We start from the raw sequence: 23,171 nt of genomic DNA, 5'->3' as shown, positions 1-23,171 counted from the left end.
GAACTATGTATTATTACTCATTGACTAAAAGAAGATAGAGCTCTTCAGGTGAACAATGAGGTGTTAGCAATCCAGATCAGCTAAGCCTTGACTGACAAGAACTTAACCATTCTTTAACCATTTCATTTCTCATGTTCCTTTCAATGCAAGCTTTTCTATATCAAATACGAACTGAATAACACTCAAAAGAATCAGTGATCTTCAGAGAGTGTGGGGGAAAGCCCTAAGTTGGTTTGGTTCTAAGATTTTCCTCTGTCGCCTGCCAATTGATATTTAAGTAAAACGGGAAGGGTTGTTGGTAAGAACTGCAGCCCTAGTGGACAGAATAATAAGGCACGGGAAGGTCTAACTGGAGCAACAGAGTAGAATGCCTGGGGTCTGATGTGACAAACGCCACACGCCACTCCAGGACTGGAGGTGCGATCAGTGTAACGACAAAGACCTGGGGACTTGATATGCAGTGATATGAGAGCCGCGAGGAGAAGAATCCCAGTCTTAGCTGAATATAGAGATCTCTGCTCATTCCCTACTGCTCTTAAAGCTGCTGCAAGCTTGTTACTCACACTTCCTGTGCTCACTGAAACATTAAATCCATACTGTTGTGGCTTATTACGTACCAGTTAAATATAACCAGCATGTCTGATGAGCTTTAAATTGGATTATTTTAAAGATCACGTATTTGTGCAAATATTTTTGGAACTGATGGGAAAGAAGTTTTCTAATTAAATGAATAAGAAAATGTTCTAAATGTATGAAGAGGATTGACTTGGAATTAAGATGTACACTTTGTACAGTACAGGCTTCTAAGTTGAATTTTCTTTTTAGCTTGAGGCAGTAATTTAATTGAAAACTCAACATAAGAGACCATAAGTTTTGGTAGATCACAGGGAGTTAGATACTTGTCCAGACAAGCTTGAGTCAGACTTACCTTACTTAGCCCTAAGTATGTCACCATGGACATAACCGGTGCTGCCAGTGCAAAGACGAGTAAGTGCTTTCTGATTCGATTCCGCTCGAGGCCCGCATGCATTAAGAAGGAAACTAACCCAAAAGCAGCTGGTGCCTGGAAAAGAAAAACTATCCCTTATTAGTCTAGAAATGTGGATTGCTTCTACATGATGAAGTACATGTCATCTGACTCAATTATTATCATACAAGAAAACCAAGTATAACAAACACTAAGTCTGGGCTCTGCCTTTTAAGAATTAATGTTCTAAGCTAGAAAATGTCCCATTTGTGTGTGTGTGAGTCTATGTGAAATAGTTAAGTATAAGAAAGGAAAAATATTTATGAATAAAAATTACCATGAAATACAGAAATCTGTAGAGGACTTAACAGTTTGTGTATATGCCATAAAAAAATAAAATCTCTTCAACTTACAAGTTTAAGAAAATGGTAGCAAAAGACCCAGTTTTAAACAGATTTATTCAATTCTCTAAGGTGAACAGCAGTTAAGAAAATAACCACAAAAACATTTGCATTCCAGAAAAACACAAAGACCAAAGAGAAAATTATAATTACAGGTGCAGTCCATAACAAATCTTACACCAAAATTTTGCTTACCTTATGTAGCATTATTGCCACAAACACAATTAACTGGACACTAGTTTGTGAAGTAGAAGCTGCTGCTCCCAAAGCAACACCATCAGCTGAATTTGGAAAAAATGAAACATAAAACACTATAAATAACAACTATAATAGTGTGGTGGGTGAGTGTGTGGGCTTCAGAGTTAGATAGAGCTGGACCAGGCTCTGAGAAGGTTACTTAAGCTTTCTGAACCTTAGGCTTCTCATTTCTAAAATGGGTTCAATAAAGTACATATTCTCAAGGTTTTCATGAGGTAACATGCGAGGAGCTTAGCACAGGTGCTATTTGATATTTAATATGCCAGTTACTGTTGCTATTGTTGAAAAAGTATGACATTCAAAAATCTACTGACTAATCAGTTAAACTGCAATAATAGAAAAAACAAGAAATTTCAAAGGAAGCATCTCTGCATCTTGCAGGTGAAAAAACAAAGACACCACAACTTGGCATAGATGATTTATATGTAATGAGTAAGCACTGGCTGAATGCATGAATTTTTTGTTCGAAAAGCATGCATTACTATAAAGTCCAGATAACAGGGTGTCACCTTGCACGTGCTTTTGTCACTTACAGACCCCTACAACTGGGACTGGTTGTGGTTATGATTCAAAGGTGCTCCCAGTCAGCACGGCTGAGACTTCTGACGCCCTACAGCCCACCCCTGCCTCAACTGGCATTCTGGGTAGATAACAGGCAGCAGGGCTATTCAGTACAGAAGTGTGCGAGATGAGGTCCTAGGGAAAAGGTCAGCAAACTTCTCTTAAAGGGCCAGATAGGAAATATTTTAGCCTTTGCGAGCCATTTGGTCTCCTGCAACTACTCAACTCTACCATTGTTGTGTGAAAGTAGCCACAGATTATACGTAAACAAGTGGCCATGGCTGTATTCCAATATAACTTCACTTATGGACAATGAGATTTGAATTTCATGTAATTTTCATGTGCCATGAATTATTCGTTTTCATCTGATAAGAAATATAAAAACCATTCTTAGCTTACAATCCCCTGACACTGCGTACACTGGGGTTCATGCTTCTGTTGGAGGACTTCATTAAACAACCCCTTCTCCAAAAGGTCAGCCCAAGAGTATTTCCTGTGGATGGTACCTGTTTGACAGAAAAGAAAGGGGTTCCACTGCAATCTGAACCTACCTGCAGCATGGACGACCAGACCCAGCGTGGTGGTGATTTTGGAATTGCTGGGCCTTGCGGTTTCTGGATCTGAAGTAAAAAACAGGCGAGTCAGCCGTGAAGCAACGGGAAACAGAAACTAGTAGAACGTTCACCTGGAGGTGGAAGAATTCTTTGAAAGCTGTTTTAAGTAGACTATTATTATCTTCCTTACTATTGTCTTTTTCCTTTTGCTTCAAACACTTAGAAATTTCTCCTGTCCTGAAGAGACGGGCAGATGGGAACTCTTCATTTGACCTAGCCTTCCCTGAACGGACAAGAGGTCACCCTAGCTGCCTCACACACCTTGCCACTCCAGCTCTCCAAGGAGCCTGCTCTGTGGCCTCTGGCCACTTCTCTCTAGACCAGTCTCATTGTCATTGCCTCCCCCTGCCCCTTCCTCAGCCTCCTGCAACTTTATCTTTATTCCAACATCAAAACGTCTGTTACATTTGCCTTTCTCCATTTTACTGCCACCATCCTAACCTAAATTTTCATCAACCCAAACAACCCCTTCTCCAACCCCTAAACTAGCAGTAGATCTGGATGTCTCCTCTTACTCTCATCTCTCCCTAACCAAATTCATCTGACACATCCTTGTCAGAATCATCTTCCTAACTCACCACTCTTTTGAGGGGTCAGTTAACACATTAAGAATCTGCTACTTTTCAAATTCAATCCAAACTGCTCTATTAAGTAGGTTCTTGAGCTCTACATCAACTGATACATTGTATTTCTCACTGTCCAGTCCAGTTAAACCAATTTCTTAACACCCTGTCCAACCTTTTGCCATATTTGCCTTATCATCTGTACTTAGGCTCTCTTGTTCTCTCTCCACACCACACACAGACATTTCCTTTCCTGGAACCATTTAAGAGTATACTGCACTTTATACTACTCGTTAACTCTTTATCTTTAGATCCTTCAGTGTGTATTTCTGATGGGAAAGGATATTTTCTTACATAATCACAGTAAAGTTATCAAATTCAGTAAATACCACTGAGATTTTTTTTTACTCTCTTGCATATTTTACTTATGTCAATTGCCCAAGAATGACTTTCAGAACATTTTTCCTTTCCCAGGAAGAATCCAGTCTAAGACTGCATGTTATACTTAGCTGTAACTATCTCTTTGCTGCTGCTGCTGCTGCTAAGTCGCTTCAGTCGTGTCTGACTCTGTGCGACCCCACAGACGGCAGCCCACTAGGCTCCTCTGTCCCTGGGATTCTCCAGGCAAGAATACTGGAGTGGGTTGCCATTTCCTTCTCCAATGCATGAAAGTGAAAAGTGAAAGTGAAGTCGCTCAGTCATGCCCGACTCTTAGCGACCCCACGCACTGGAGCCTACCAGGCTCCTCCGTCCATGGGATTTTCCAGGCAAGAGTACTGGAGTGGGGTGCCATTGCCTTCTCCAACTATCTCTTTAGTCTCCTTTAATCTGAAACATTTTCTCTGCCTTTGACTTCTGTGACATTGATATCTCTGAAGACTACATTCCCATCCCTGCACCTTTGTTTTTTAACAGAGTGGTCCTTACTTTTGGATCTGTCTGATGTGTCCTTAGAAAAAGCATTCTTGGATGGAATACTACCCAGGTGACGCTTCTCAGACTATCACATCCAGACGCACCTCAGACTATCACATCCAGACGCACAGGATGTACACCTGCTGCTCACTGGTGGTGTGAATTTTGGACTACATTGGACACTGTAAACGTTATCTTGTGGATACTATGGATTCTATTACATTCCTCCAAAGAATGTTGATTTCTTTTTTGCTTTGCTTTAAAGTAACTTGATTTGGCTCAAACTGCAAATTCTGTCTTCTGGGCAGCTGCCTAAGTCTCAGTTTAGTTCTTTCATCTTTAGCGGACCTGCCTGGAGCCTGCCCAAGAAAGCATGGTTCAGGGCTTAGCCAGAGACTTGGCTACTCTATACACAGAATTTAGGGCTGACTTCCTCTGTCTGTCTCGTTTCTAAGATTCTCCTCTCACTCTGCAGTGACTGTAGTTACCTTGAACTCTGTCCTCTTTAGGCCAGAAAGACTCTTCTATCAGTTGGCTACCCCATAGGCACTGACTGCTAAAAGGAGAAATAGGAACTAAAAGCTGTAAAAATCGGTTCCCAGTGTAGACTCCCTTTCATAATTTGCCCTGTTCAGGTGATTCTCTAGTGTCTTCAGACAGTGGGTTTTCAAAACTCTGTCTAAAGTTTATAGTCACCTGCAGGGAGGATGATCTAAAAGGAACTTTCTGTACACACTGAGGCAGAATACCAGTGACATTAATATTGATCATCTGATCAAGGTATTGTCTGATTTCTTCATTTAGTTACTTTTTCCCCCTTTGCAACTAATAAGCAAATCAAAACATATCCCCTAGATCTAACATTTATTGACGATTCTGGCCTGAGCCAATTTTTACTAGAAAGGTTGCAAAAATGTCCAATTCCAACCGCTTTCATGTTTACCAGTATTTAGCGTTCTGCTGGAAGCAAATGTCCTCCCCTCTTTTATTTTTCTCTGGTGTGGATGTGCGCATTGACTCTCATTTTTTTTTTAATGGTTTATGCTTTATTGCTGTTCTTAATCATCTCAGAGGACAAACTATCCGAGATCTGGCCAATGGAAGCCCCTTCAAGCTGGTTCCTATATCCTGTGACGATCCCATCTTTTTTCTTCATATATATTTTGAGCACTAGATATTTCAAGCTCATTTTATCCTTACCCTGCCTCATCCTAGAATCAGTCCTTTCTTTGAAGTGCCCTGATATGCTCATTGCCAGTGGGGTGTCTTAACTTCTAGGCCCTCTCTACACACACACAGAGCTATGACTTACACCCATGTATATGTAAACACACATGTATATATGTACACATACACATACAAGTTTTCGAAATCATGATTCCAATAGCCCCAGTTCCAATCCACCCCTGCAGGGGTTCTTTCTTGCTTCCCTCATTCCCTGTTTGCATGTCCCTTCTTCCTCAGTGAGGATTCTGGTTTCACCAACAGCAGCACAGCTACTCATTTATTCAACCTTGTAACATATCTGAAATAGTTTCAGAACGCTTTTGCCCACACCATTAGAAAAGACAAAGCCTACTAAAAAGAGTTCAGTATTGTTTATACTTCTTGCCCAACTCTACCCACTACTAAAGGTATATCACCAAATAACTACATTCATGAGTTACTTGAATTTATTTTTTTTAAATCACTTTCAGTGTGATTGTGTTATTCATTTGATGTATTGTTTATCTGTTTCAGCTGGCTCCCCGACCCTTGCTGACTTCATTTTATATTTTGAATATGGAAAACATTAACATATTTCCAAAAGTTAAAAGTGTATCAAAAAGGCATGCCTAGGGAAGTGTCATGCCCTCTCTTAAAACCCTTCTACCCTATCCCACAACTGCCCTCACTCCTACAAGTAATCAACTTTGGTTTCTAGCTGATCCTTATGTTTCTTTTTTGTAAAGATAAGCAAATATATACATGTTTCCTTGTTTCTCCTTCTTTCTTACACAAATATATGACAGATGGTAATTTATTTTTTTCCCCCTCACTTAATATATTTCCTGGAAATTTCTTCCTGTTGGTTGACAGAGATTGGATTCCTTATTTTATTTCATTGCTACAGAGAACTCAATTACACAGACACACAACACTTCACTCAGTCAGTCTGTGTGACTGGACACCGAAGTGGTTTTACAATGACAAACAATGCCACATTGATTATTGTGCGCATGCATCTTCACACTGGAGCTGAATTATCAGAGCAGATTCCTAGAAGTGGGATTTCTGGCTTGAAAGGTAAACTCCCCTCCACAGGGACTGTACCACTAGGAACATCCACAGCAACAGATGAGAGTGCCTATATCATCACAGCTTTGCCAACAGAATAAATATATGTTGTCAAGGTTTTGAATTTGTGACTATCTGACAGGTGAGAAATGGCATCTCAGTGGAACTTTGATTTGCATTCTTCTTATTTTAAATGCAGGGGACATCTTTTCATGTATTTAAAAACTATTTTTACATCTTTTCATAAACTATTTGTTCACGTCTTTTGCCAGCTTTTCCACAGTTTTTTGTTTTTTTGTTTTTTTTTTGGTAGATCAAGGATTGTTAACCTGGGGTCTAATAGGAGAACACAGGGAGAATGATGCAGGGGGTGCTTGTGATCTTAAATTGAAAAAAAAAGTGCATTTTTATTTTTACTAACCTTTAACTGAACTTTAGCATTTCCTTTTGTCATAAATATAGACAATAATCCACAAGTAATATTAGCACTACCTTTACCAATAGAATTCAGACAATTTTGTATTATTTTACAGTCATCCTAAGATACCTTCTTATTATCACTTTCACGCATCACTACTTTAAATTAAGGGCTTACAGAAGTATTGCTTACAGAATGCAGATGACACCACTCTTATGGCAGAAAGTGAAGGGGAACTAGAGTCTCTTGAAAGTCAAAGAGGAGAGTGAAAAAGCTGGCTTAAAACTCAACATTCAAAAAACTAAGATCATGGCATCTGGTCCCATCACTTCATGGCAAATAGATGAGGAAACAATGAAAACCATGACAGACTTTATTTTCTTGGGCTCCAAAATCACTGCAGATGGTGACTGCAGCCATGAAATTAAAAGATGCTTGCTCCTTAGAAGAAAAGCTATGACAAACCTAAATAGCATATTAAAAAGCAGAGACGTTACTTTGCCAACAAAGGTCTGTCTAGTCAAAGCTATAATTTTTCCCATAGTAATGTATGGTTGTCAGAGTTGGACTATAGAGAAGGCTGAGCATGGAAGAATTAATGCTTTTGAACTGTGAGAAGACTCTTGAGAGTCCCTGGGACTGCAAGGAGATCAAACCAGTCAATCCTAAAAGAAATCAGTCCTGAATATTCATTGGAAGGACTGATGCTGAAGCTGAAGCTCCAATACTTTGGCCACCTTATGTGAAGAACTGACTCATTGGAAAAGTCCCTGAAGCTGGGAAAGATTGAAGGCAGGAGGAGGAGATGACAGAGGATAAGATGTTTGGATGGCATCACTGATCAAAGGACATGAGTTTGAGCAAGCTCCAGGAGTTGGTGATGGACAGGGAAGCCTGGCGTGCTGCAGTTCATGGGGTCACAAAAGAGTCGGACACGAATGAGCGACTGAACTCAACTGCGAAGTTCTGACACACTGCTTGATTCACAGTCTTCCTGTCCTAAATGCTCACGTGATGGAACTACGTAGCTATGAGGCAACTCTGTACCTAACAGTCATTCAGCCACCAAACAGTAGAAGTCATGGGATCTCTCACTGAGGACCAAGATATCTATGTTTTCTAGTAGTTTCTATCTGTAAAATTCTCTATTTGAAAAGAAATATCTATAAATTCTCATGTCTATTATAACCCTTTTAAATTTATTTGTATCACAATGGTATCAAAGGTGTATCATGGCTCAGAATCCTTTTTTATTTAATATAAACCATATCAAAGATGTTGATTTAACCAAAGATGAATTCATTGATCTCAAGACAAAAAAGTTACTATGACTGGAATTGATTTTAAAAGTCTTGGAGAACTCTAGTTGTCCTTGAAAGAAGTTTATCTTTCCCGGGAAAGCAAGCTACAAATGTGTTTAAGTGTATCAGTAATAAAGTATCTTTGTGAATCAGGCTTTTATACACTAATAACCATCAAAACAAAAACCCAAATCAACTGGATGTTCAACTTGACAATCTGTTGTCTGTTAAAGCCCATCTCAGAATTTAATGTTCTTAGTCAAGCTATTCAACAATAGCTATTATACTAATGTCCTAAACAATTAAATTTAACTCTAACTTGCTTATAATTTAAATATATTATATCAGTATTTAATACATTGATAAAGAAGACATCCTATATCACAAACTTGTTTTTAATGTTTTAGTAACTATATTTCAATAAAATTGATTTTCTCTGTAGTCCTATGTACTATGCTTTATGCATTTAAAAACATTATTTATCCCAATGAAAGGTCCACAGGCTTTAGACTGCTTAAAAGGCTCCATGGCACAAAAAGGGTTAAGAACTTCTGTCCTAGACCTCCATCAAATGAAACAGCTTTAAGATAACCAGGGTAGTAACCCAATAAACACTCTCTTGTGTCACATGTCACAACCCTCTAGCTTCCTCAAATGAATAACATGTTCACCAGAACCTAAGACAAGAGTTTTAGTACTAAATATGGCCACTGATACATACTGAATCATTCAATCATTTATGATCACCTAAAATGCAAATTTTTTGGACTGCCCAGAAAACCTTGGGGCCACTTACCGTCAGTAGAATGCACATGGGAGCTGCCAATCTGGTCCACCAACAACATGAAAACAAAGCCCAGTACGAGGGAAACGCCGATGTAGGCATGCAGCTGTGTGTGATCATGGCTGTGCTCATGTTCATGGGCAACCGGTATTACCGCTACTTTGTCTGATGCAATCACGTTCTGTGTTTGACTCGCTTGGTGGTGCTTCCCTAGAGCAGAATGAACCATAAAGAGATAACATGTTTAAAGCATCTTATGTAGAGGCTTCTGTTCTTTTGTACTTTGAGCTCTACAGATTTTCCTGCAAAGACATTCACTTCCTATATTGTAATCTAGCAAGTCATAAACTCCCTTAAAGTTCATGATGAAAAAATTCCCAAAGCTCTTCTGCTTTTGGCAGGCAGAGTTTTAAACTGCCTATTATTCTCGAAACCCAGGAACTGGAAGCAAATCACCATGCAAGAAAGCAGTCATTTTCCCAAGGGATATCATCTTCCAATCCCCCCTTCTGTCTATAGAGATTCACACCAGTCTCACCAGAAACCACAGAAAGATTTATTCTGATGAAAACAGGCAAATGAAGAACAATAACAATGAAAACAATTCATCTATTTTTATACTTCAATTCAGTTCAGTTCAGTTGCCCAGTCATGTCCGACTCTTTGCGACCCCGTGAATTGCAGCATGCCAGGCCTCCCTGTCCATCACCAACTCCCGGAGTTCACCCAAACTCATGTCCATAGAGTCAGTGATGCCATCCAGCCATCTCATCCTCTGTCGTCCCCTTCTCCTCCTGCCCCCAATCCCTCCCAGCATCAGTCTTTTCCAATGAGTCAACTCTTAGGTTGATACAAAAATTGTGAATAAAGAGCAAACTGAGTATAAAATGCTTAAGCTTTAAAAAATATCAGGGGACAATCACCAGTTAGAAACCAAAGGGCAGAGCAGTTTAAACGAGACATTTCCTTCAGTCTAAACTCAGTTCTAAAAATACAATTGTTGGGATACTCTGAATTACAGGAAATGACACCTGGCTAGGCAATATTAATACCACTAGTTTATACTCAAATATCTGACACTCAAAGCATGAACGCTTCAAGAATTCTTATCTTTGCTGGTTTTATAAATACAGGCCAAAATACTAAACATATTTATCATTTATAATTAGATTAAGCATTTAACCTTTGACTAAAGAAATCACAGAAGCCTGCTGTAATATTTTAGACCCTGCCTTAATTCTTTAAAGGAGAAGGCAATGGCACCCCATTCCAGTACTCTTGCCTGGAAAATCCCTTGGACAGAGGAGCCTGGTGGGCTGCAGTCCCTGCAGTCCATGGGATCGCTAAGAGTCAGACATGACTGAGCGACTTCACTTTCACTTTCATGCATTGGAGAAGGAAATGGCAACCCACTCCAGTGTTCTTGCCTAGAGAATCCCAGGGACGGGGGAGACTGGTGGGCTACTGTCTATGGGGTCGCACAGAGTCAGACACGACTGAAGTGACTTGACTTAGCTTAGCTAATTCTTTAAAAGTCATTATTGAGAAGCACAAATCATCTTAAGATAACAAAAATATATTTTTCTAAATCTTTAAAGATTTTTTGTTTACATAGCTTTTTCTTTTAACCATTTTAAAAAATGTAAATATACATTACATAAAATTTACTTATCATTTTAACCATTTTTAATCATATGATTCTGTGGCTTTAAGTAGACACATTGTTCTACAACCATTATCCATCTCCAGAACTTTTTCATCTTCCCAAAGTAATTTTTTAGCCTTAAGATTTTTTTCTGAATAGTGATTTCATTGTTTGCTTTTTTTAAAATTTGCTTTTAAATGTCTCAGTCTTTTTTTAAAGCACACTTTATTGAGGTGTGTGAATTTATTTAATTCACAAATGTAAAAACTCTAGTTAAACTACCACCAAGTTCAAGTTTTGGAACAGTTCTCAAAAATACCAGAACAGTTCTCCTGTGCTCCCCTGGAGTCAATATGTCAGTCCTGGTCCCAAGCAAGTGCTGAATGTGCTTTTGTCCCCTGAGTTTTCCCTGTTCTAGGATTTCATATAAATGGAGTCATGCAATATGTATTCTTTTGCATAAGGACTCTTTTGATCAGCAAAATATTTTGAGATTTATCTAAGCTTTGCATGTATCTGTAGTTTGGTCCTCCTGTTTGCCGAATAATGTCCCACTGTATAGACATATCACAACTTATTTACCCATTCAGCTATTGATGGACATTTAGGTAATTTCCAACACTGGTCCATTATAAAGTCGCTACGAGCATTCAGGTACAAGTCTTTCTCTTTTTTAAGAAAGGTACTTGTATTATTTTTAGGCTGCTCTGGGTCTTCTCTGCTGCAGTGGGCTTTCTCTAGTAGCAGCAAGCAGGGGTCTCTCTCTAGCTGTGGTGCAGGGGCTTCTCTTGTTGTGAATCCAGGTACCCGGGCTTCAGTAGTTATGGTGCATGGGCTCTAGAGCGCGGGCTCAGTAGCTATGGCATACGGGCTTAGCTGCCCTGCAGCATGTGGCGTCTTCCCAGACCAGGGATCAAACCCATGTCCCTTGCCTTGGCAGGTGGATGCTTAACCAATGGACCACCAGAGAAGTCCAGATAGAAATCTTTCTGTGGATGCAAATTTTCTTTTCCCTTGGGTAAATACCTAGGATCAGAACTTTTGGGTATATGTATGTTTATAAAAGAAAATGGGCTTCCCAGGTGGTGCTAGTGGTAAAGAGCCCACCTGCCAATGCAGGAGACTTAAGAGACACGGGTTTGATCCCTGGTTCGGGAAGATCCCCTGGAGGAGGAGATGGCAGCCCGTTCCAGTATTCTTTCCTGGAAAATTCCATGGACAGAGGAGCCTGGCGGGCTACAGTCCATAGGGTCACAGAGTCGGACACGACTGAAGTGACTAAACATAACAACATAAGATAAAACTCTCAAATTGTTTTCCAAAGTGGTTGTTCCAGTTTACATATCCAATAGCAATGTCTGAAAGTACTAGTTGCTCCATACCATTGTCAACATTTGATACTATGAGGTTTCAAAATTTTAACCATTTTACCATAGGTGATCATGTCATCTGCAAACAGATAGTTTTACTTCTTGCCAATCTTTATGCCTTATCTTTCTGTTTCTGCCCTTATTGCAAACTAGCATCTGGCTAGGACTCCAAGTACAATGTTAAGTACAAGTGGTTGAGAGGAGACAGCCTTGTTTTGTTTTTATCTGATGTTGTTGTACGACTCTTTGCAACTTTACAGTGGTTACAACACAAAAAAATTTCCTTCTCTTTGTCCCTCCCTTGTGCTCCTCTTAAATGCCAGTCACAAGCCCAACTTACTAAATTTATCCCAAGATCCACTGAGTTGCTACATTCAATTTGGAAGCACTGCTGGAGGTAAAGAGAGACTTTCAGGTGAAGAAATAGATGATTTTGGAATAAGAGGCATTTCCTGGAAATTAGAAGCCTACACTGCAGTGATCAATTAAAGAGAATCGAACTCTAGACAGGTCTAGGAGGAAAAGGTGGGCAGACAGAGTATGCCCACGCTGTTCTTCACACAAGCAAAATTATTGTTAGCAATAAGGATTTTAAGCCAGAGAACTGACTGAAAGCTCAGAGATGAAAAATAATTAAGTTTATGAGAGAAGCAGTCTAAGAATTTTGATTGGTAGTGTTGGACAATTAAACTGTGGCCTCATGGTAACACAAGGGTGTTTGGTTTGTGAAAAATCAATGAACTATTATACACTGCCAAATAATTAGCATGGTCTTGAGAAGGAAAATAAATAAACAAAGTAACACACTTGACTTTCTCTAAAGACAAGGCAATTTTTGGTATGCTTCCATTTTAATATACAAAACCAATTCTTCATATTTATAAATGTAAAGAAACTACACATGTGAAGTAAGTCATAGAATTTTGGTACCTACAATTTTCAATACTACTTAGAAAGATGCTATTGGAAAGGGTTTGAATGATTACCTTTTTAAAAGGTCCCCCTAAATATTTAACAAAATGAGCTCTCATCTCTGCCTTTGTTTAGTCTCTGTAGTTCATGAATCCATGGGCCTTCCATGCTGCTTCTCCTGGATAACAGCCTGTCTTTCAAGACTCAGCCTGTAAGTTCCTTCCTCCTTGACATTTTCTGTGTCCTCTTCTGCTCACGCATATCCAGCAGACTGGTGTGTGTCAACCATAAGTTTTATATCACTATACTACAATTCAGACAGCAACAAACTACAGGACAAGGGTTCATGTCTAGTTTTGTAAATAAAATTTGCACTGGAATGCAGCCATGCTCATTTGTTCACAGATTGTCTATAGCTGCTCTCGTGCTATGACAGCAGAGCTGAGTAACTGCAACAGAAACCATATGGCCCACAAAGCCTAAAATATTTACTATTTGGCCCTTCTAGAAAAAGTCTGCCAACCCCTGCTGTCACTGACTGTTAATTTATTCATTTTCCATCGGCTGTGAATTCTTGAAGGCAGAAGCTATATTGCAGATCTATGAACTCTAACAATCAATATAAGGCCATAAATTGAGTATATACTCAACAAATAGATTTTGAAGGCAAGAAAAAAAATGGCCTTCACACTTCTGTAATTTTTTAATGTGACATTTCATTTCAAAAGCTAGGCAATTAATTCCTTCCAATGCAAAAAGATTTTTTACAATGGAAATAAAATACAATCTTTTAGTCTTGTATTTTAGAATGGCTTCCCTGGTGGCTCAGATGGTAAAGAATCTGCCTGCAATGCAGGAGATACAGGTTTGAACCCTGGGTTGCCCTTGAAGAAAGAAATGGCTACGCACTCCAGTATTCTTGCCTGGAAAATTCCATGGACAGAGAAGCCTGGTGGGCGACATACAGTCCATGGGGTTGCAAAGAATTGGACGTGACTGAGAAACTTTCACTCTCAAGATAATTATGCACATGCTTCTTTATAAATCCAGACTTAATAGGTAACAGATGTATGTGCTAAATTAGGTGAAAGGTTATGCTAAAGTGAGCTGAGGTACAAAGGTGGGTTAACACCTCATTAAAGGGTGTTAGTCATACTATTATTTGTGAACAGCTGTATAATAATTTTTAAAGACAATTACTTTTGGGGTATCCATAGCTCTGAAACTAAATGTCAAGCCAATTACAACTTTCAAAGGATGATCAACATTATTTCCCTTCACTGTTGTTTAGGCGCTAAGTCGTGTCTGACTCTTTGCAACCCTTGGACTGCAACATGCCAGGCTTTCCTGTCCTCACTATCTCCTGGAGTTTGTTAAAGTTCATGTGCATTGAGTCAGTGATGCCATCTAACCACCTCATCTTCAGCCGCCCTCTTCTCCTTTTGCCTTGTCTTTCCCATCATCAGGGTCTTTTCCAATAAGTCGGTTCTTCGCATCAGGTGGCCAAAGTACTGGAGCTTCAACTTTAGTTATCAGTCTTTCCAATGAATATTCAGGGTTGATTTCCTTTAGGCCTGACTGGTTTGATCTCCTTGCAGTCCAAGGGACTCTCAAGAGTCTTCTCCAGCACCACAATTCAAAAGCATCAATTCTTCAGCACTCAGCCTTTTTATGGTCCAACTTTCACATCCCTTAATAATAAGGTACACCTATATCAGAATTTTTCAATTTAGATGAGTATAAGAACCTTCTATATCTTATCCTAACAATGCTTTCTTTATCGAAATCATTTTGGAACTCTTGGCATAGCCTTTGGAGTCAAGTTTATGAGTCACAATAAAACTCCTACTTTCTAATATACCAGCTTCTGATCTAAAATAATACTGAATAAATGGGTCAGCTATGTTATTAAACAGATTGGCATTGAATAAACTGTATTTCTCCAAACCTAAACTGCTTTCAAGGAAAACTCTGCTGCCACTGATGATTTTCAACTCATACTCTGGAAGTAAATTAAAGAAAGAGTTCTAACATTTTTTGAGCATTCACTGATATAAGTATATAATTTCCTTTGTTACGACTTTGTTACTTTCCTTTGTTCCTATGTTACAACTTTGAAAGAGTTAACACTTAATTTTATGTATAAATAAAACTGTGGCAAATAAATGTGGGGAACATTATTTTATATATATACACACACACACACACATACATATATAAAACTTGAAATAAGTGTGCTGTTGATTGAAGCTTTCCATACAAGATCTGAATACTTATAATTAAGTGGAATTTAATTTTATATATAAAAACATAAAATATTTACTGGATTATATACAATGAATGGTAGGCATTATTGGTTTTACTTGCAAGCATTAGCCAAAACAAAACAAAAAAGCTTTTTAAAGTGAGTGATAATCCCATGACTTGTTAGTACATTAACACTTTAGTAATGGGATCTGGATATTCAATATTAACACATCCACCCTTTCTACTGGAGGACATGAAACTCAACCCAGCAAAACCTGAGATCTCAAAAACCAGCTATTTACTATTTACAATAGCCAAGATATGGAAACAACATAAATGGCCACTGACAGATGAATGGATAAACAAGATGTGGTGCATATATACAATGGAACACTACTCAGCCATACAAAAGAGTGAAATAATGCCATTTGCAGCAAGATGGATGGACCTAGAGACTATACTAAGTGAAGAGAATCAGAAAGAGAAAGACAAATGCCATGTGACATCACTTCCATGTGGAATTTAAAATATGACACAAATGAACTTATCTATGAAACAGAAACAGACTCACACACATAGAGAAGACTTTTCATTGCCAAGGGCAGAAGGGTTGGGGAGGGATGGACTGGGAGTTTGGGATTATTAGATGCAAACTATGATAGAATGGAGAAACAACGAGGGCCTACTGCATAGCACAGGGAACTATATAGTCTATATCCTGTGATAAACCATAATGGAAAAGAATATGAAAAATAATATACATATGTACAACTGAGTCACTTTGCTATACAGTAGAAATGAATACCCCACTGTACATCAACTATACTAAAATAAAATAAAAAATTTTAACACCCAGCTATTTAATTAAAATTTGTGTACATATGTTACTCATTCTTGAAAGAACTTTCAGGTTGTTACTGTTGTGTCTATTTCACACAGGGCACTGGCTGGTAATGAATAACTGAGACATGTTCCATGTCACATTCCCCACTGCAAAGTATATACACCCAGTATTATCACTGGATATTGCTCATCAGACATATATTTCTCATGCCACTAACAGAGTGTTCAGCAAATCATTATGGGCTTAATTCTCTCCCTAGATATTCATACAGGAATCCTTCCAATAAGCTCCACCAGTATGGTATACAGCCTTCCTATGTTACGGTGTTCTCTGGAAGGAATGATGCTAAAGCTGAAACTCCAGTACTTTGGCCACCTCATGCCAAGAGTTGACTCACTGGAAAAGACTCTGATGCTGGGAGGGATTGGGGACAGAGGATGAGATGGCTGGATGGCATCACCAACTCAATGGACATGAGTTTGGGTGAACTCTGGGAGTTGGTGATAGACAGGGAGGCCTGGCGTGCTACAATTCATGGGGTCGCAAAGAGTCGGGACACAACTGAGCGACTGAACTGAACTGAACTGATGTTACAGACACATATGTTAAATTATTGATAAATATAATAGAATCAATTTACCCTTTGAAGACATTCACTAGAACTCCTTCAGATTAACATTTACAAAGGACAAAGTATTCTAAGAATCAAACCTTCAGGTAATCTGTTTCTTTGTGGGGAAGGGTGACCCCCCGTTTTGATGTTTGTATTTTCGGCCTGTACTGATTATTTTAAATTTCTTACCTTCTACTTATATCTTATAACCTTTACAGATTTTTATTATATACTTTTTTTTTTCTGGGCAAAGACAGACAGTTCTTTACACTTGATGTGTTTTCAGTAATAGTCAAAGTGTTAGTCGCTCAGTGGCATCTGCCTCTTTGCGACCCCATAGACTGTAGCCTGCCAGGCTCTTCTGTCCATGGAATTCTTCAGGCAAGAATACTGGAGAGGGTGGCCATTTCCTTCTCCAGGGGCTCTTCCGACCCAGGGACTGAATCTGGGTCTCCCGCACTGCAGGCAGATTCTTTATGGTCTGAGCCACCAGGGAAGCCCAACAGGGTAGAGTAGCTTTTACTTACTATCTGTTTATCATGTAAAAGAGAAAACTGACTATAGTCAAATGAATAAAACTAATGTTTTAAAGGGATGTTAATGAATCTTTTTTTTTTAATCAAAATACCACTATTTCTGAAAGAAAACAAAAATCTCATTATAAGGTAGGAAACTTACATTTCTTTAGCAGATAAACAGTGTTTTGGTGATATGAAATTCCTTACAATGTTCACCACATAGCAGAGTGTCATTAAAAGTGTAGACTTCAGACGGAGTAAGGCAGCCTGTGTTCAAATCCTGGTCCTGACACTTACTGGCTGAGTTCCTTGGGCAAATTATTTAACCTCTCAGGGGCTCAAAAGTCTCATCTCTAAAGCCGTATCTACCTTAGAGGGTTGTTGTGAATGATTAGGCAATATATTCACACAATACCTGGTATTGTGGTTAAGTGCTCACTAAATGTTCAGGAACATAGTTGTATATTAAATGGAATTAATTCAGGAGATTTACATGAACATGTGAAACATCTGGAGTGAATATCTGGTCAGATACAGTACTCAACAATAAAACAATTTCAGAATCCTGAAAGTAAAGTATAACAAGAGCCTTAAAGAGCTCCATTTTTATTAATGGAGGATAGGATAAATGTTAATGTAATAGCAGATTTAACCCTCTACTTTAAAACAATTTTGGTGGTTTCAAACATTAGCTCCATCCATAGTAAACAAGTACTGCAGTACTCAGTAAACTATGTTTTCAAAACTTCTGTTTCTACAGAAAGACTGTTTCCTCACATGAACACAGATAATCATCTAAGTCCAGTGATTTTAGAGCTAAAATTGTAGAAGAGTATGTGAGAAGTTCCTTTTCACATTAATTTGTATTTAATACTGCTTATTAAAGTGTCAGAGTACTTAGCTAACATGGTATACCAAGCTCTGAAAAAATACCTGCTTATTATCATAATTATAAGGTCCACAGAAGAACTAAACCATAGGCTGTAGTTACATGTACACAAATTCCTTTCTCAAAGTTTGGAGAAAAGTTGGTTTGAACGACAATAACGGGAAGAGCGGAAAGGACTTCCCTGGTGGTCCAGTGGCTAAGACTCTACGCTCCCAATGCAGGGGGCCCAGGTTTGATGGAACAAGATCCCACACACTGCAACAAAGATGGAAGATCCCTCATGCTACAACTAAGACTCAACACAGTCAAATCAATCAAAACACACAGACATACACACAGAGACACCACTACCCGTCTATTTGGGTGATTAAAATAAAAAACTAAAACAAAAGAGACAACGAAAATGTTTGGAAGGGAGTCAACTGGAACTCTCACACATTACGGGGTGTGGGTATTAGTCACTCAGTCATGTCCGACTCTTTGTGACCCCATGGACTGTAGCCCACAAGGCTCCTTTGTCCATGGACTTCTCCAGGCAACAATATTGGAGCAGGTATAAACCACTGATGCACCAAACAACAGGATGACTTCTCAACTGCATTAAGCTAACTAAAAGAAGCCAGACCCAAAGACTACAAGGCTGCATATATATGACATTGAGAAAAGACAAAACTATAGACACAGAGGAGATGAGAGGTTGCTCAAGATTAGAAGTGGAGGAAAAGCTTGATTACAAAAGGAGATGAAGGTGATGGAACTGTTCTGTATTTTGACTTTATGGATTTGACAAAACGTAGTCATTCATGCCAAAAAGAGTGAATGCTATTGTTGTTCAGTTGCTCAGTTGTGTCCAGCTGTCTGCAACCCCACAGACTGCAGCACACCAGGCTTCCCTGTCCTTTACTACCTCTCGGAGTTTGCTCAAACTCATGTCCATCGAGTCGATGATGCCATCCAACTATCGCATCCTCTGTTGCCACCTTCTCCTCCTGGCTTTAATCTTTCCCAGCATAAGGGTCTTTTCCAGTGGGTCAGCTCTTCACATCAGGTGGCCAAAATATTGGAGCTTCAGCTTCAGCATCAGTCCTTCCAATGAAATATTCAGGGTTGATTTCCTTTATTGACTGGTTTGATCTCCTTGCTGTCCCTTAAGGGACTCTCAAGAGTCTTTTCCAGCACCACAGTTAGAAAGCATCAATTTTTTGGCACTCAGCTTTCTTTATGGTCCAACTCTCACAACCATAGATGACTACTGGAAAAACCATAGCTTTGACTATATGGACATTTGTTGGGTAAGTGATGTCTCTCCTTTTTTATATGCTGTCTAGGTTTGCCATAGCTTTCCTCCCAAGAAGCGTCTTCTAATTTCATGGCTGCAGTCACCATCTGCAGTGATTTTGGAGCCCAAGAAGATAAAGTCTGTCACTGTTTCCAGTTTTTCCCTATCTATTTGCCACGAAGTGATGGGATCAAATGCCATAATCTTCATTTTTTGAATGCTGAGTTTTAAGCCAGTTTTTTAACTCTCACCTGCATCAAGAGGCTCTTTTGTTCCTCTTTGATTTCTGCCATTAGGATGGTGTCATCTGCATGTCTGAGGTTATTGATATTTCTCCCGGGATTCCAGCCTGTGCTTCTTCCAGCTTGTTCCTTCCAGCCCAGAGTTTCTCATGATGTACTCTGCATAAAAGTTAAATAAGCAGGGTGACAATATACAGTTTTGACGTACTCCTTTCCCAATTTGGAACCAGTCTGTTGTTCCATGTCTGGTTCTAACTGTTACTTCTTGACCTGCATACAGACTTCTCAGGAGGCAGGTAAGGTGGTCTGGTATTCCCATCTCTTTAAGAATTCTCCACAGTTTGTTATGATCCACACAGTCAAAGGCTTTAGTGTAGTCAATGAAGCAGAAGTAGATGTTTTTCTGGAATTCCCTTGCTTTTTCTATGGTCCAAGAGATGTTGGCAATTTGATTTTTGGTTCCTCTGCCTTTTATAAATCTAACTTGTACATCTGGAAGTTCTCAATTCAAGTACTTCTGAAGCCTAGCTTGAAGGATTTTGAGCATAACCTTGCACTCGAGCATGTGAAATGAACTCAATTTTGATGCAGTTTGAACATTCTTTGGCATTGCCTTTTTTTGGGATTGGAATAAAAACTGACTTTTTCCAGTCCTGTGGCCACTGCTGAGTTTTCCAAATTTGCTGGCGTATTGAGTGCTGCACTTTAACAGCATCATCTTTTAGGACTTGAAATAGCTCAGCTGGAATTCCATCACCTCCACTAGTTTGTTTGTAGTAATGCTTCCTGAGGCCCACTTGACTTCACACTCCAGGATGTCTGGCTCTAGTTGAGTGATCACACCATCGTGGTTATCTAGATTATTAAGACCTTTTTTGTAAAGTTCTTCTGTGTGTTCTTGACATTTCTTCTTAATATCTTCTGCTTCTGTTAGGTCCGTACTGTTTCTGTCCTTTATGGCGCCCATCTTTGCCTGAAATGTTTCCTTGGTATCTCTAATTTTCTTGAATAGATGTCTAGTCTTTTCCATTATATTGTTTTCGTCTATGTCTTTACACTGTTCACTTATGAAGGCTTTCTTATCTTTCCATGCTATTCTTTGGAATTCTGCATTCAGATGGGTTTATCTTTCCTTTTCTTCTTTGCCTTTTGCTTCTCTTCTTTTCTCAGCTATTTGTAAAGCCTCCTCAGATAACCATTTTGCCTTTCTTTTTCTTGAGGATGGTTTTGATCACAGCCTCCTGTACAATGTCACGAACCTCTGTCCATAGTTCTTCAGGCACTCTATCAGATCTAATCCCTTGAATCTATTTGTCATTTCCATTGTATAATTGTAAGGGATTTTATTTAGGTCATACCTGAATGGCCTAGTGGTTTTCCCTACATTCTTCAATTTAAGTCTGAATTTTGCAGTAAGAAGCTAATGATCTGAGCCATAGTCAGCTCCAGACCTTGTTTTTGCTGACCATATAGAGTTTCTCCATCTTTGGCTGCAAACAATATAATCAATCTGATTTCGATTTTGACCATCTGGTAATGTCCATGTGTAGAGTTGTCTCCTGTGTTGTTGGAAGAGGGTGTTTTCCTATGACCAGTGCATTCTCTTGGCAAAACTCTGTTAGCCTTTGCCCTGCTTCATTTTGTACTCCAAGGCCAAACTTGTCTGTTATTCCAGGTATCTCTTGACTTCCTACTTTTGTATTCCAGTCCCCTATGATGAAAAGGACATCTTTTTAGCGTTAGTTCTAGAAAGTTTTGTAGGTCTTCATAGAACTGGTCAGCTTCAGCTTCTTCATCATTAGTGGCTGGGGCATAGATTTGGATTACTGTGATACTGAATGGTTTGCCTTAGAAACGAACTGAGATCATTTTATCGTTTTTGAGATTGCACTCAAGTACTGATTCAAATTGCCAATATCCGCGGGATCATCGAAAAAGCAAGAGAGTTCCAGAAAAACATCTATTTCTGCTTTATTGACTATGCCAAAGCCTTTGACTGTGTGGATCACAACAAACTGTGGAAAATTCCTACAGAGATGGGAATACCAGACCACCTGACCTGCCTTTTGAGAAACCTATATGCAGGTCAGGAAGCAACAGTTAGAACTGGACATGGAACAACAGACTGGTTCCAAATAGGAAAAGGAGTACGTCAAGGCTGTATACTGTTACCCTGCTTATTTAACTTATATGCAGAGTACATCATGAGAAACGCTGGGCTGGAAGAAGCACAAGCTGCAATCAAGATTGCTGGGAGAAACATCAATAACTTCAGATATGCAGATGATACCACCCTTATGGCAGAAAGTGAAGAGGAACTAAAAAGCCTCTTGATGAAAGTGAAAGTGGAGAGTGAAAAAGTTGGCTTAAAGCTCAACATTCAGAAAACTAAGATCATGGCATCGGGTCCCATCACTTCATGGGAAACAGATGGGGAAACAGTAGAAACAGACTTTATTTTTTGGGGCTCCAAAATCACTGCAGATGGTGACTGCAGCCATGAAATTAAAAGACACTTAACTCCTTGGAAGGAAAGTTATGACCAACCTAGATAGCATATTAAAAACCAGAGACATTACTTTGCCAACAAAGGTCCGTTTAGTCAAGGCTATGGTTTTTCCAGTGGTCATGTATGGATGTGAGAGTTGGACTGTGAAGAAAGCTGAGCGCAAAAGAATTGATGCTTTTGAAATGTGGTGTTGGAGAAGGTTCTTGCGAGTCCCTTGGGCTGCAAGGAGATCCAACCAGTCCATCCTAAAGGAGACCAGTCCTGGGTGTTCACTGGAAGGACTGATGCTGAGGCTGAAACTCCAATACTTTGGCCACCTCATGTGAAGAGTTGACTCATGGGAAAAGACCCTGATGCTGGGAGGGATTGGGGCAGGAGGAAAAGGGGACGACAGAGGATGAGATGGCTGGATGGCATCACTGACTCAATGGACATGAGTTTGGGTGAACTCCGGGAGTTGGTGATGGACAGGGAGGACTGGTGTGCTGCGATTCATGGGGTCGCAAAGAATTGGACACAACTGAGCAACTGAACTGAACTGAACTGCATTTTGGACTCCTTTTGTTGACTATGAGGGCTATTCCATTTCTTCTAAGGGCTTCTTGTAGTAGATATAATGGTCATCTGAATTAAATTTGCCCATTCCTGTCCATTTTAGTTCACTGATTAGTAAAATGTTGATGTTCACTCTTGCCACCTTCTGTTTAATCACTTCCAATTTACCTTGATTCATGGACCTAATATTTCAGGTTCTTATGCAGTATTGTTCTTTACAGCATTGGACTTGACTTTCACCACCAGCCACATCCACAACTGGGCATCATTTCTGCTTTGGCTCAGCTTCTTTATTCCTTCTGGAGCTATTTCTCCACTCATCTCCTGTAGCATTTTGGGCACCTACTAACCTGAGGGCTTCATCTTTTACTGTCGTATCTTTTTGCTTTGTGAATATAAAATATGTAAGTAAAAATAGTTGTAAAATATTTCTTTTCTTTCTTTCTTTTTTTTTTTTTATGAAGGCCAACCAGCATGTGGGATCTTCGT

General features: G+C 39.3%; 1 protein-coding gene across 2 annotated transcripts in view; it reads right to left on the bottom strand.

Moving 5' to 3' along the window:
* SLC39A9 (solute carrier family 39 member 9) overlaps positions 1–23,171 on the bottom strand; it is a 49,081-nt gene that overhangs the window by 4,780 nt on the left and 21,130 nt on the right. For both annotated transcript variants that reach the window (XM_055538444.1, XM_055538443.1), the window contains 4 exons: positions 9,072–9,269; positions 2,739–2,807; positions 1,564–1,649; positions 929–1,063 (listed from right to left, as the gene is read on the bottom strand). In XM_055538444.1, the coding sequence (XP_055394419.1) occupies positions 929–1,063; positions 1,564–1,649; positions 2,739–2,807; positions 9,072–9,120 (339 nt within the window). In that variant the 5' untranslated portion in view covers positions 9,121–9,269. The remainder of the gene's footprint in view (positions 1–928; positions 1,064–1,563; positions 1,650–2,738; positions 2,808–9,071; positions 9,270–23,171) is intronic.

Source organism: Bubalus kerabau, chromosome 10 (assembly GCF_029407905.1).
Source record: "Bubalus kerabau isolate K-KA32 ecotype Philippines breed swamp buffalo chromosome 10, PCC_UOA_SB_1v2, whole genome shotgun sequence".
Taxonomy (NCBI): domain Eukaryota; kingdom Metazoa; phylum Chordata; class Mammalia; order Artiodactyla; family Bovidae; genus Bubalus; species Bubalus kerabau.
Note: the sequence above shows the minus strand (reverse complement) of the source record. Positions and strands in the feature narration are given on the sequence as shown.